At 42.3% G+C, this 15,669-nt stretch overlaps 1 protein-coding gene across 4 annotated transcripts in view; it reads right to left on the bottom strand.

Moving 5' to 3' along the window:
• The window catches only part of DIXDC1 (DIX domain containing 1), a 69,970-nt gene that overhangs the window by 43,684 nt on the left and 10,617 nt on the right, over window positions 1-15,669 (bottom strand). Inside the window, exon 2 of one of the 4 annotated variants that reach the window (XM_082844213.1) lies at window positions 13,827-13,892. The exons of the other annotated variants lie outside the window; for them this stretch is intronic. Within the exon in view, the coding sequence (XP_082700339.1) occupies window positions 13,827-13,892 (66 nt within the window). The remainder of the gene's footprint in view (window positions 1-13,826; window positions 13,893-15,669) is intronic. 4 annotated transcript variants of the gene reach the window in all.

Raw genomic sequence — 15,669 nt, forward strand, 5'->3', positions numbered from 1 at the left:
CTGAAGGGTCGGTATCATCTCCATTCTATGGATGAGGTTCAGAGAAATTATGCAACTTCTCTAATGTCCCCATAGCTAGGACCTGGCAGACCTGGTAAGGAAACCCAGTAAAGATGGTCCAAGCATTTACCAAGGGCCTCTTGCTATTCAACTCACTCTGCAGAATAGAGGCGGCTGCACCTTCTGCCTTAACATGGGCCAGACTCCTGTCCAGGTCTGCTCCCACTGTACAGCCAAAACACTTGTGAGGCAGGCCAGGCAAAGGGCACTTCCATAGCAAACCACTATGCTCCAGGCCAGAAAGGCATTATGGGTAACAGCTGGGTCAGATTACCAGGCTTATGTACAACTCTCTGTATCAAATCTCACCCCCAACCCACCCTCCACACATTCCTGCTTAAAATCCTTCACTGGCTTCTCATTATCCTCAAGATAAAACCCAATCTCCTTAGCTGCATTTAAGTCTGTCATGTGCTGGCCCTTACCTCTTCTCCAGCTTCACTCACTCCCTTCCCCCACTTTTGCCCCCCATGTTTCAGTTCAGCCAAACCATGTGCAGTGCCCCAAATGCGCCATGTTTTCCAGCCACGCTACCTCCCCCTGCTTGCCATCTCCTCTTAAATCTCAGCTCAAGCATCACCTTTTCCAGGAAGCCTTCCCTGACCCTCCCACACACCTCAGACTCCGATCTCCTTGAGGATGTCCTGTGTCAAGCAATCCATTCAACAAGTTGAGTGCAGGCACTGTTCTGCTATGGGGCTACAAAGAGCGTTATGCCTTCGAGAAGTTTGCAGGAAAAATACGAGAAGAGAGGGAGAGGAAGAGAAGCTTGCAGGCTGGTAGAGACAAGCACTATGACAGGGGTGTACAAGGTGCTAAGAGAGGGTGTACAAGGTGCTAAGAGAGTATTAGCCCAACCTGAAGCCCATGCTCGGCGGTGGAGGGGTTCCTGAAGGAGGAGAGGAGGCAGAGGGGACAGTGAGCTCAAAAGGAGCTCAGGCCTGAACTACACTCTATGCAGGAAGTTGTAAGAGTTCAAGATTGTTGGACTCAGAGTAACAGGTGCTCAACAAATATCTGTTTGAATCAGTGAATCATTTGTCACATTTCATCAGGCCGAGACTTAAAATGATTGTAAAAGTTAATTATGCAAGGGCAGACAAGAACAAGTATTTTTCATCATCAGGCCAAGACGATTTTACTTAAGTAACCATAGCCTTCTTTTGGTCAATGAATAAAAGTAAGTTGTCTCTGATGCAAAACTACTTTGAGGCTCCAAACAGTAATGTTCATGCACATTAATCACAGCTCTGGTCTTCCAGTAAAGAGGATTCTACAGCATAATAATTGTCACCACTTTCCTGAACACCTACGCTGTGTCAAGAGCTATGCTAGGTCCTTAAACACATTTTCTCTAATGCTAATCTGCCAGGGATATTTTACTGTATCTATTTTGCCAACTGGAAACTGAGGCTCAAAAAAGGTGAAATAAATTGTTCAAGGCCACCCAGACTGTAAACCATATGAAATTCACCCTGACTCCCAAGCCAGTGCTCCTTCCACTCTACACTCGACTACACTGCCAGCTAAATTAACGCATCCCGGAGGTTCAAATGACCTCACCAAAACTCTTAGAATGGAAGTCACTTCTTCCACCACATCCAATGTTTGAGTCTCTTGTGTAATAATCTACAGTAAGTAGTTGTCTACTAATCAAAGTGTGCTCCCTGGACCAGCAGCATCAGTATCACCCAGGAGCCTGTTAGAAATGCACTCCCATAAAACACTGTAAATCAACTATACTTCAAATAGAATAGAATAAAATAAAATAAGGGCTTCCCTGGTGGCACAGTGGTTAAGAATCCGCCTGCCAATGCAGGGGACACGGGTTTGAGCCCTGGTCCAGAAAGATCCCACATGCCATGGAGCAACTAAGCCAGTGAGCCACAACTACTGAGCCCACATGCCACAACTACTGAAGCCCACGCGCCCAGAGTCCGTGCTTCTCAGCAAGAGAAGCCACCACAATGAGAAGCCCGTGCACTGCAATGAAGAGGAGCCCCCACTCACTGCAACTAGAGAAAGCCCACGCGCAGCAATGAAGTCCCAATACAGCCAAAAATAAATTTAAAAATAAAAATAAATAAAAATAAAATAAAATGGAGGGCTTCCCTGGTGGCGCAGTGGTTAAGAATCCGCCTGCCAATGCAGGAGACATGGGTTCGAGCCCTTGTCCGGGAAGATCCCACATGCCGCGAAGCAACTAAGCCCGTGTGCCACAACTACTGAGCCTGTGCTCTAGAGCCCGCAAGCCACAACTACTGAGCCCACATGCCACAGCTACTGAAGCCTGCGTGCCTAGAGCCCGTGCTCTGCAACAAGAAAAGCCACGACAATGAGAAACCCGCGCACCGCAACGAAGAGTAGCCCCCGCTCGCCACAACTAGAGAAAGACTGCGCGCAGCAACAAAGAGCCAACACGGCCAATTAATTAATTAATTAATTAATTTTAAAAAAAGAATAGCGGGACCCTTGAATTGGGTCCCCAATTTCTAATAAATAAATAAATAAATAAAATGGAAATGCAGACTCTCAAACAGTGCCCCAGCCCTAATGAATTAGAACCTGGTTTTGTTTTTTGTTTTTTGTGTTTTTTTGAACCTGTATTTTTAAAAGAGTCCCCTCATCTTGTATTTTCTCTGTCCCAGCTCTGTAATCAGCTATTTCTCAAAAGAAAACAATTCTGGCTCCTTTTATTGGAGAACAGTTTTTAGAATCCAAACTTTGGGCATGAGGTGTACTCATTCTACTTGGGTAACATTCTGGGCCCTCTCGGTAGCAGAGTAGGAAATATGTGTATGTATACACACATACACACATATCTGTATCTACTTATCGTGACAGACTGATGGAGAGACATACCATGAATTATCCTGATCCCGCCTCCAGTCCAACACCACAGGGTTCACCTCTCTTTTCCCTTTTCCTTATATGTAACTCCTTTCTCCCACAGTGAGAAATCTGACTCTATTCACAATATATTTACCAACATTTCCGCAGTCCTAGAAAACACATCAAATAGTTTGACTTGCTAATCCATACCTTGTGAAAAACAAATTTACTAACCAGAACATAATATTTGTATATAGTTCTTTTTGTCTTTGGCCTTACAGTGTACACTCAAAATACTGATTCCAAAGTGACTTAGGTTAGTTCTTTTCTTTCCACCACCTTCAGTGTGGTTATGTTACTAACTGCAATATGGTTAGGTACATTTATTACAATTTACAGTCCATTTTGGGTTCTCTTCACGTCTTGGTGGATTTTAATTATTTATTTTGGGGGTAGGAGAAAGATTACCATGATTCTATAAGTCAGAGCTATATAAATACATATATTCAGAAGTATCACTCCTCCATCATTCTTTCTACTCCATTCCCTTTTCTCCATTCTTTCCACCCCATTCCTATCCTCCCCTGTAGGTAACCAATCAGATTCGTCCTATGTTATCTGGGGAAAAAAAGAGATGTATATTTTCTTATTTCCCTTTCCTTCTTATGTGAAAAACAGCATAGCATTGATATTCTTTTATCATCTGCACTTTTCACTTCAATTAATATTCACTTAATATATTCTGGAAATCACCCCATAATGGTCTAGAGATCTTCCTTATTTTACAGCTACATAGAACTCCATTATGTGGCTATACCATAATTTATTCAACCACTCTTCTACATATGGGCATTCAGGTTTTTTCCAATATTTTGCAATTAGAAATGCTGCAGCAATGAGTAACCTTATGAGTGCGTATTTTCATGTTGATGGAGGTCTACCTTCAGGGTAGATTCAAAGAAGATTGCTAGGTAAAAAGGCACATTAAGTAGATAGCTTTATCATATATTGCCAAAATCCCTGCCAAAAGCATTGTATCCATTTGCATTCCCAACAGCAATGCAAGAGAGTGCATTTTCCCACAGCCTTGCCAACAGAATATGTTGTCATACTTTTAAATTTTTGCCAGTGTGACAGATAGGTGAGAAATTGTATCTCAGTGCTGTTTTAATCTTCATTTCTTTAGTTATGAGTTTGAACCTCCTTTGGTAGGTTTAAGAATTCATTTTATATTCTTATCTTTTATATCTTTTTTATATCTACATGAATTGTCTGTTCACATCTCTTTCCCATTTTTCTATCAAAGTGTTTGGTCCTTTGTGCCTCCATTTTTAAGAGTTCTTTATATATTAGGAATGTTACCCTTTTGTCTTTGACATATGTTGCAGAGATTTCCCAGTTTGTCAGTCATCTTTTGACTTGGTTTATGGTAGTTTTTTGGCCATGAAAAGGTTTTCATTTTTATATAATCAAATTTACTGATATTTTATTTTATTGCCTCTGAATTTTGAGTCATGGTCAGAAAGCCTTTCCCTACACTTGAGGTGAAAGAATTCACCTCTGCTTTTTTTTTTCTAGTTCTCATATGGTTTCAAAATTGTTTACATTTAGATCCCTTTTGGAATTTATTCGTGTATGATATGAGATATAGATACAATTTAGCTTTTTTCAAATGGCTACCCAGTTGTTCCAGCACCATTTACTAAAAAGACACTCTTTACCCCAGGGATTTGAGATGCCACCTTTATCATATACTAAATTTCCAGAGTTTAGGTTTATTTCTGGACTTTGTATTCTATATCACATGTATATTTGTTTATTCATGCACCAGTACCAAAATGTTTTATTTGTAGAGGCTTTATAGTATATTTTAATATCTGGTACTAGTCCCTCCCCCTTGAAATTTTTCTCTTTTTAATGTTTTCTTGTCTATTCTTGCAAATTTATTTCCCCATACGAACTTCCATAAAGCCTGTCAGAATTTTTATTGGGATTATATTAAATTTATAAATTGACATAGCTAGAACTGTTACCTTTATGATGTTGAATCACCCTATTCAAGAATAGGGGGAAAAAAAAAAAAAAGAATAGGGGGTGTCTTTCCATTTGTTCAAATGTGTCTTTCAGGAGTGTCTTAAAGTTTTCCTCTTGTAGGTTTTATACATTTCCTGTTAAGTTCACTTCTAAGTATTCAATTCTTCTTTATTGTGATTATAAATGTGGTTTTCTCTACCATTACATTCTGTAATTGGTTACTCTTTGTGTATGTGAAAGCTGCAGGTTAATTTTATATCCTGTTACCTTATCTTCTATTGTTTGTTTTATCAGTAATTCTCAATGCTTTCCAGGATTACTGTCACATCATCTACAAAAAGAAATAGTTTTACTTCTTTACTAAGCCTTGTGCCTCTAATCAATTTCTAAATACCCCTGGTACAATGTTGACCAGTAGTGGAGATAGTGGGCATCCTTACCTGTTTCTGGACTTAGAGAAAATACTTGTAGTGTTTCCCAATTTAGAAAGTGACTGGTTTTTAGGAATAAGGTATGTGTGTGTGTATATATATATATATATATATATATTTATTTATTTTATCATGTTAAGAAAGAATCCATCAAGTATTCTTTTCTTTTTATTTTTTCGACTTCTTTGGGGTTTTGTTTGTTTGTTTATTTATTTATTTTTGGCTGCGTTGGGTCTTTGCTGCTGCACGTGGGCTTTCTCTAGTTGCTGCAAGCAGGGGCTCCTCTTCATTGTGGTGCACAAGCTTCTCACTGCGGTGTACGAGCTTCTAGCTTCTTGTTGCAGAGCACAGTCTCTAGGTGCATGGGCTTCAGTTGTTGTGGCATGTGGGCTCAGTAGTTGTGGCATGTGGGCTCAGTAGCTATGGCTTGCAGGCTCTAGAGCACAGGCCCCGTAGTTGTGGTGCAAGGGCTCTAGAGCACATGCTCAGTAGTTGTGGCGCACGGGCTTAGCTGCTTCGCAGCATGTGGGATCTTCCCAGACCAGGGCTGGAACTCACGTCCCCTGCATTGGCAGGCGGATTCTTAACCACTGCGCCACCAGGGAAGTCCCTACTTTTTTGTTTTATTTTTATCACACACTATAAAATACAGGGCATGCTACACAATACACTGCATAATCTTCTAGCAGGGGTAGACGAGCGTAACTGAGTTATTTTTCATCCATCAGGAAAATGCTTCCTTAATCAATGTTCTCCAAACCCTTTAACACATAGTAACGATTAACTCCAGAGATGCGCCTATGTCTTTCCATCAAGTTCCACTGATACGAATAATGGGCAACCATTTTTTCCTTGCCCCTGTTAGTGAACCTGTGGATGCGCACAGTGGCCTTTCGCAGTTTGAACAAACACATGGTCACGATGGCGATCCCAGAGTGAATCTCGAACCACATCTCGATGCCGTTACCAAGCAAGTCTTATTTTCTTGAGTGGTTTTATAAGGAACGGGTGTTAAATTTTGATGAAAGTTTTGTCAGCATTTATGGAGATAATTCTATGATTATTGTTCCTGAGATCTAGTATATGTGGATTTCCTAATAATGAACCTACCTTGCATTCCTGGAGTTAATCCTATTTGATCATAATAATTACATTTTTAGTGTGGTTTTGAATTTTGTTCGCTAATAAAATATTTACTAGTGCTATATTAGTACTATATTTGTTGTACTTTTTCATGGGTATTCACAAGTAATATTAGTCTGTAGTTTTCTTTTTTGCACTACCATGTAGGTATATTCATAAAATGAAGCAGGAAGTTTCTCCTTATTTTCAATCCTCTGACATCATCTGTAGAGCACTGGGACTGTCTGACGAGTGGAGGTTTGGTAGAATTCCCCTGTGAAATAATCTCTGCCTGGTACATTTTTTGAGGAATAGTTCCTTATTAAGGTTCTCTATTTCATCTACAGAAATTGGTCTGTTTAAATATTCCATTTCTATCAATTTTAGTAATCAGAATTTCCCTCAGAAATTATCAATTTCACCAAAGTTTTAAAATTTATTTGTACAGACCTGCAAAGACTGTTACAGTTTTTTCTGTTTCAAGGATTACTTCTCCACTCTCATTTCTTATTTTGTATATTTGTGCTTTCTCCTTTTTTCTTCCTCATTATGTTTATTTTCATCATCTTATTTTGTCTATTTTTACAAATGGTTTCAAGAATTATTGCTATTCTGGCCTAAATCCCTCTAAAACCATAATATCTAGAACCAAACCCAATACTCTGGCTATAAAATCAGACAAGATATTTCACATTCTTTTCTCCTTCTCTTCCCCTTCTTCCTCCTCCTCTTCTTCTCCTTCTTTTTTTGTTACCACCTCACATAGTTGACTCAGTGCTATCAACCAAACCTCTAAAAATTTTTAACACATTCTGCTGTGAAGCCAGTCTCCTCTATTTCCATTCTTGTATAACTGGTCTTCTTGACGCATATTTACCTTTAACAAATTTCAACTGGTTAGATCCCATCTCACAAGATCCTTCCAGACCCTGTCATTTCATGTATTCATTTATTCAAATCAACCAACATTGCCAGGCATTGTGCCAGGCCCACTGATTACAGGCATATAAATAACTCTAATACAAAATGATTACTGCAACAATGGAGAAGTGTTAAAAAACGCTATCTATGCACAGAAGGAGCAACAGGATGGAAGGATGAGGCTATTAGGGAAAGATCAAGAGGAAAGAAGACATTTGTCTGGTTCTTTAAGGATATTTGCCAATTGGAGAAGAGTAGAAGGGTATCCTAGTGAGCAGTAATAAAAAAAAAAAAGAAAGAAAGAAAAGAAAAAGAAAGGAAGAGCCTGAAGGCATATGGTATCTTGGAGGAACAGCCAGTTAACAAATCAGTGTGTGGGCAGAGCTGTAAGTGGCAGGCAATGATTTTGGAGAAATAGGTCAGCACAAAACCTACCAGAACTTAGACTTAAAGCCTAAAGAGCTTCAAAAGGAAAGCATGGAGTTTTGGAACAGGAGAGTGAAACGGTGAGACATGTATCTTAGAAAGGTCACTCTGGACACAGCAGAACATGGGACAGAAAGAGCAGCACCCAGGCAATAATTCAAGTGAGAGAAGATGAAGGCCTAAACTGAAGCAGTACAGTTAGAAAAGGACAAATTACAGAATTAAGTCAGAGATGACTGACAGGAGGTAGGCAGTGACGAAACGAGAGAGTCCAAAACGTCACACGTGTGTGTGTATATATGTGTGTGCATATATATTTATACAGTTGACCCTTGAACAACATGGGTTTGAATAGTGTGCATCCAATTATAAACAGACTACTTTCTTTTTTTAACCTTTTTATTAATTTATTTTTTTACTGCAGTATAATTGATTTACAATTTTTTTTTTTTTTTTTTTTTTTTGGCTGTGCTGCGCAGCTTGTGGGATCCCAGTTCCCCAACCAGGGATCGAAGTTGGGTTCTCAGCAGTGAAAGCGCAGAGTCTCAACCACTGGACTGCCAGGGAATTCCCTACACAGATTCTTTTCAAGAGTAAATACGACAGTACTATAATGTCTGCGGTTAGTTAATGCAGATGTGGAGGGACTGTGGGCCTCCAAAGTGCTAACTATAAGTTATACGCAGTTTTCCCACTATGCGGCAGGTTGGCGCCCCTAACCCCCAAGTTGTTCAAGGGTCAAATATGTAAATATTTATCCCCCCCTTCACATTGATTAGAGATGTGGAACTACTATTACCGTATTACAGGTGTGGAAACCACAGTTAAGAGCAACAAGCCCAGGGTCACAGGACAGGTAAGTGGCAGAACAAGGATCTCAACCCAGTGCTGACTCCAAAACCTGGGACCTACAACACCCACAAAAGTAAGGTGAACCATAAGAAGTTATTTTGGCAGGAAAGGGAGTGGAGAGAGAGGGCACTGAGGGAAAGAAGAGAATGAAAATGCACGGAGTGCCCATCCCTGTCAGCCACTGAATGAAGCTCTTTGTATGCATTATCTCCTTTAATCATCATATCCAGTCATTAAAATCGATATTATTAGTCCCATTTTTCATATGAGAAACATTGCTCAAGAGCATAGTGCTGATAAGTGGTGAAAATGGAATTTGAACCCACCCCATCTTACTCTAAAGAATGTATTATTTCTACTACAGCAAAGAAAGCATACAATGAGAGAAAAGGAAGGAATGCTCAGGTCAGAGGCTGGGGTATATCAACATCAAAGGGACAAGTGAAGTGAGCAGCAAAAAAATTTCTTTTAGGGAGTCCCCTGGTGGCCTAGTGGTTATGATTCTGGGCTTTCACTGTAGGGGATCAGGTTCGATCCCTGGCTGGGGAACTGAGATCCTGCAAGCCTCGCAGCGTGGCCAAAAAAAAAAAAAAATTATTTTAGAACATGCAATCAGAGGGACAGGCGAAGAATCAAGAGAAAGTGCTATGTGGGAATCCAGGACCAGAGAATGTTAAGACGGGTGGTCAAGAAGGTCAAATGCTATAGAAAAGTCAGGCTGAGGACTGGAAAACCCATTTCATTTACATTTAAGAGGCTTTAGTGACCTTTTTGAGAACTGATAGCATGCACGGTGGGGTGAAAAGTCAGATGGCAGTGAACTGAGAAGACCTCAGGAAGGAGGAAAACAGAAATGGTGAGAGGAGGAGAGAGGGTATTTGCTGGAGAGGAAGGTGGGAAGGAATGAGGGTTTTTTAGGATGAGAGGACATTTGCAGGCTGAGATGAGGGGTTAGTGAAGCAGAAACAGATACAAGGGGAGGAGCATGAATGAGGAGGGAAGAGGGCCACCTCCTCTGATGATGATGAGAGCCAGGAATAGGTACCTCTGTGGGGAGACGGGGAGGTGGGGAAGACGGCAGCTGAAGGAGCTCAAATCCAATTGCCCCTCTATCCATTATAAAGTAGGCACGTCTACCTGTTGAGAGTGAAAGGGATAGGGAGAGTGATGGAGCCTTCAGGAAAGGGACCCTGTGGGAAGCTGGAAAGAGCTAAAGATTTCCTCGCAGCACCAAGGACTCAGCTGGGGCTGGAAATCATAATTTTGTAATTGAATCAACCCGCAAGGTTCTGTGTTTCCTCTAGAAGTGCTCAGCAGGCCTGGGCCCTGAGTGGAGGAAACCAGAAATAGGCTAATGTAGGACCAGAACTGGTCACAGGAGAGGCAGAGATCGCCAAGGCAAAGGAAGTGAGGATGGTGATGAGAGTGTATTTGAAGGGATTGATCGTGGAATCTGCACCTGGGAGAAGAAACTAAATGAAAGCTGATAAACTGAGAAGATGGAGAAGAGTAAGGAGAAGAGAACTTGATACGATTGAAAATAAGTTTCATGGGAATGGAGGAGTGTGGAAATTGGGGCTTTGAGCACCGAGTGGAGTTTCAGAGTTCAAGATTTCAGGGGTAGGGCAATTCTGTGGAATAAGATGCAGGATGTGGCCTCAGTACGTGGCCTTAGTGAAGTGGCACAGAGGGGGACAATCATTGTAGTGGGGATGGTCAAGGAATTACAAGGCAGGACTGTCTTCATCATGGATCCTGAAGTCATTCCAGAAGAGTGGTAGATGGTTAAATCCTGAGGATATTTACTACTCTGCCCAGAGTCATGTGATTTTTAAAACTGATAAGCATGTCTTCAGTGCAATCATTGATAAAAAATTTTAGTTGGGGCTTCCCTGGTGGTGCAGTGGTTGGGAGTCCGCCTGCCAATGCAGGGGACACGGGTTCGTGTCCCAGTCCGGGAAGATCCCACATGCCGCGGAGCGGCTGGGCCCGTGAGCCATGGCCGCTGAGCCTGTGCGTCCGGAGCCTGTGCTCCGCAACGGGAGAGGCCACAACAGTGAGAGGCCCGCATACCGCAAAAAAAAAAAAAAAAAAAAAAAAAATTTTAGTTGAAGAAAGGCCTTTGTCATGTCACTACTATGTCTGCATGTTGATCTGTTAAGTGGCACCTAACAAAGAGATCAGAGATTCACGCGTGAGTGGGACTATTCTTGTCCACAGGTTAAGGGTCACATTGACTTCAGGTCTCGGCCTCTCGCTTTAAATCTAACTTGGGAGCCAACCACTAAACCAAGCCTCAGTTTGTCTTCTCTTTGACTTGAAGATTCCCGTACTTCTCACCTAGGGGGCAGGCAAGACCTAGTTCTTGCTATAAATGCCTGCTGCTGGCTCTGAAAAAAATTGATTTGAAGGACAAAGTAGACACTTATGAGGACCAACCACACCACCCACTTTCCTTCCCCACAAAGATGTTTATCTTAAAATAGGCCTGGGGTGCAAGCCCAGGCTCTGAGTAGCTCTGCTGCTAGGTTTTACAACTGACTACACCTGCTCCTGCAGCAGATGAAATACCATGTGCTTTTTGTAAGAGGCTGTTACCCTCTGGGGTGTTGGACTAGTAGTTTTATTCTTATTTTCCTCCTCCTCCTTTTTGCTTCATAATCTTTTTTCAAATTATAACTTCTATGAACTCCAGATATGTAGAATAGGGAAAAGCAGAGCTTCTCTGTTAGGGCTGGGGTGGGAATCCACAGGTCAGTTCACTTACTTTCTTTTTCTCTGACTCCACCCACCCCCCACCCAGACCCCCAGACATCTGAAATAACTCCTTAGGGCTTCTTTCAGCAGCCGGGGGAAAAAAGCACTGCATTTTGTTTCCTTCTAGCACTGTCATTTTGTAAGTCTATTATTCAGTGAAGACAAGATGCAACAGGTTCCAAAATATGAAAGTATCTTGGTTATTAAGAAATATATCTTGAAAATGCCCCCCAGTTCTTGATCTGTTTCCAACAGCAGCTGGAGAAGCACAGTAGGACCACAGTCAGGTTCAAATCAGGCCCCTGGGGGTGTTGTAGCTCACAGCTCTTGGGGTAGCTGCCTAGCTCACAATAATTCCCTTCTCTAGAAACACGCCCCCTCTGCAAAAACAGTGGTGGGCCCCAGGACCAGCTGGTATCATGTAACCCCATCTACTGGCCACAGGTGACTGGTCTAGCTGAGTTGATTGGTCAAATCCAGCCAATCCCTGGAATTTTTTGATCTGGCATTTAGGAATCAAATCAGTTTTCTCTGTCTCTGACAAAGTTGTAAGATATAAAAGTTGGATGTTGCCATAAGCCATGTTGCCCACCTGAGAGAAAAGTCATTTGTAGTGAGAAGGAAGCTACCCACAGAAAGAACCAGAGATAAGAGACAGACAGCAGAGGGAGAGATCCTGCCAGTGTTTTGAGTTCTTGATTTTCATTGTTTCTGGGACACAGCCCAATCCTTGCACTTTCCATGGTTTAGTTTTTCAGCCTTTTCCTTGGATTCCATGAGTCAGTAAATTCCACTTTCTATCTCTGCCATTTCAAGATGGGTTCTTGGCACTTTACAACCAAACTAATAAAGGAAACAAGACAATCCAACAGACGATGTCAGTGGCAGCACAGAAGTAATCTCAGTCCAGGATTAACATCTCTCATTTGTTCTGGGGAAGCTAGAAGGATGCCTGTGCAATCCAGAAGTTAAGAAAGACAGAGTTTTTATGACAATCTGAGTCAGCCCTCAGGGGGAGGAAAAGTAGACATAGCAATAGTCAAAACTGTGTGAGCAGGATTTTGCGTTGATGAGACTGGACCGCTAAAGCTGTGAGAGCAGTGGTAATACCAGGGAGCGGCTGGAGGTATCTCCATCAGCTTCCTCCAGGTCACTCCAAAACCGAACAAGAATATGAGATAAAACTCTTCCAGAACAGACAATTCTGTCCACATACTTCCTTTGTGCAAGGAAGCTTTCTTGTCACCAAATGTAACTTTCTTTCTGTTTTTCTTTGGGACCTGACCTTCCTTCCAAACAAGTCTGTAAACCCAGCCTCTGCTCTCTATCTACTCTAAGCCTCTAGGTCAAAGAGAATTCCTGCAGGGGACTTATGCCATTAGAGTTGCAAAAGCACTGACTGGGCTTCACCAGGGAAGTCTGATACCTAGTGTTCCCAGTGGAGAAACATCCAAGGAGTTGGCTTTATGGCTCCCTGCTGGCCAGCAAGAAAGAAAAACATGAAAATCAGCGCTGGAGAGAGAGCTCAGGAGGAGGCCTGAATGGCTCAGGAAGGAAATCAGTTCTACAGTGAAACCAGATACCTGTTTAGAACGCTGAGACCCTCCTCCAGCTGCAGAAGATGAGATGGGGGTGGAGACATTGCTGAGAAACTGAGAGGAAGGCAGGAGGTTTGGAAACCTGGAGTTATTACTGGCCTAAATTCTCCCAGTAAAAGAATGCAATATTGTATTTCTTTTCTATTAACTCTTTCAGGCCTTTACTGAACCAGGAAAAGCTATTCATTGAACCTGATGGGTAATCACTTAAAAATAAAGTTAGTAAGTAAAAATATCATTAAATGTCTTCTTCCCTGTATGGGCAGAGCTCTTTGTATTCCTGTTCAGCCCAGTGGTCAAAGAATAATGATATGATGAAATCTGAAAACATACCATCTCCTAACCTTATTTTAACATTTCCATTAACTGTGAGTTCAACAAACACTCTGTTTCTTCATGAGTACATGTTACAAGGTAAGTCCTCAAAAAATGCATGTGAATGAATGAATGAAGTATCACTGTATGGTCTACGAGTGTCCCTTATAGAAACAGAGCATGGAGCCCACCGTTAGGGCCTTTCGGATTGGTTCCCTACCCCCTTACCATACCTCACCACTGAAGGTTATGTCCATGACCACTCAAAGGGGGCCTGGTTTAGAGATAACAAATAAGGAAATACACTCAGGAAAACGTTAGTTGGAATCTTTGGTTCGCACAGCCTAGACAACAAGGCCAGTCAAGGCGGCTGAAGCACTTCCAATGCTCCCCAGCCTCTCTGAACTGCCTGGGGGAGTGGCACCTGGCAAACCGCACCCTATCACTGATCCACATGCCTGGCCAGGCCATCACTCACCGCAAGGAACATAAAACTGCCTGACAGCTTGCTGCCAGGGAGCATCTGTTGAGCTGGCATTGACTCCTGTGGGAACAAAGCCAAGGAGCCTGGGTGAGGAGAGCAGAAATCAGCCAGGAGAGAAAAAAGAAGGCTAGGGGGTGTGGTGCTCTGCTACACTGAAGATTTAACAGGCCTTTACTTTCTATAGTAAATCACAGAGGAATGCATTGTGGAAATGACTGAGAGCCTCCGACTGGCCCATGCTGCAAATCCTCCTCCATGGAAGGCATGGGGCACTTAGGAGAGACGTGCCCTGCAGCTGCTCCACCTGCCAATCCCCTTCCTCACTCATTCTGTGTCCCCCTTATGGGCATGACACCACAGAAAGGCCCTTCCTGTATTTCTCAGGGCCTGCAGATGACTCTGAGGCAGATGACTCTCAATGTGGGATTTAAATTTCTATTTTTCTAGTTGGAGGGAAAATTGTAGGGAAAGTCTTCCAAGTCATCTGTTGGAATGGTTAAGGCTCAGAGAACTGATTTCCTGTCAACCAACATTTTAATAAACCATTCCCACAACTTCCAGTCCCTCAGGCCATTACACTGCAGCCGGGCACAAGCTGGCTCTGCCTGACAAGCAAGATTTCTGTATAGTCAGAATTTTCCCAAGTTTCCACTCTGAACACTTGCTCTATTTTCACTGGCCTGTGAGCGCCACTTGGGCACAGATTCTATGTTATTTGCCTTCTATTTCCAGAGCTTGGCACAGTGCCTGGTAAGCACAGTAATTCAGTGACTGTCTATCGATTGAGTGTTTGCATGCATGTTTACCAAATGAGCAGGAAAAAAAGTCTGGCTTCAGTGATCAGGTAGGTTGGTAAATATTTGGTGCTTTTCATGATATAATTAGCTGGAAGATATCTCTTTCATCTCCCAAAAACACTACCTCTTTTATGACACTTAGCACATTAAGTACCCTTTATGGTTTTTTCAGTACAACTATAAATCTCTCTCCCTATAAATTCATTGGCAGCAGGGACCAGGTGTTTTTCAATTATTTTATCTATCCCCTACCCAGTAATGAACTAAATAACTAAGTGAATGAATGCTTACTGGCCAAACCATATTGTAGTCTCAGGTCTGTCAAAACCTTTCAACACAAGCACCAAAGTCTTTTTTAAAAGAAAGTTCAGCCCCCAGAAAAAACACTGGCACGTGAATCAAAGACAACATTCATATAACATCAATACCAAGAGGCAGAGAAAACAAATAAACAGCTTTGAGGCAGAGGCAGAATGGGGAAATTCTGACCGATAGAAAGCCTGGCCAGGCCCAGAACATAGGAGACAGGGGACGACAGCCAGGGTGAGCTACAGCATGAGGCAGTAGCCAAAACTTGTGGATAATTCACAGTGCAGATTTGCTGTATCAATAAAAGCAACTGCACTGACAGCACTGACATGGATCAATCCTGTGAGTAATTTGTTAGGTGTGTGGAGGCCAGGAAGGTGGAAGAAGACAGGTGGTAGAAGAAAGAAAGGAAGGTGGTAGAAGAAAATTCTGATGTGCATAGTCATCCATGAGTGGCAAGTGGACTGAGAACAGAGGCCAACAGTGGGTAGAGGGAAGCCTTGATCCAGAGGGCAGAGTTTCACTGCTGCAGGGTTCGCCTATAATTAACCAATTAGGGCCATAGCTTCATTTCCTGTGGCAGTTTTCTCTGCCATATAGAATGAGGTCACAGCCCTAACCACATAGACCTATAAAGCATCTGGGTGATAAAGAACAGCTTCAGATATGCCTGGCTCATTCCCAGGGGATGACTGGGTACGTAAGTGGTATTCTTAGCCCCAGTAGGAAGA

The sequence above is a fragment of the Leucopleurus acutus genome (assembly GCF_964270905.1).
Source record: "Leucopleurus acutus genome assembly, chromosome: 8".
In the NCBI taxonomy this organism is placed as follows: Eukaryota; Metazoa; Chordata; class Mammalia; order Artiodactyla; family Delphinidae; genus Leucopleurus; species Leucopleurus acutus.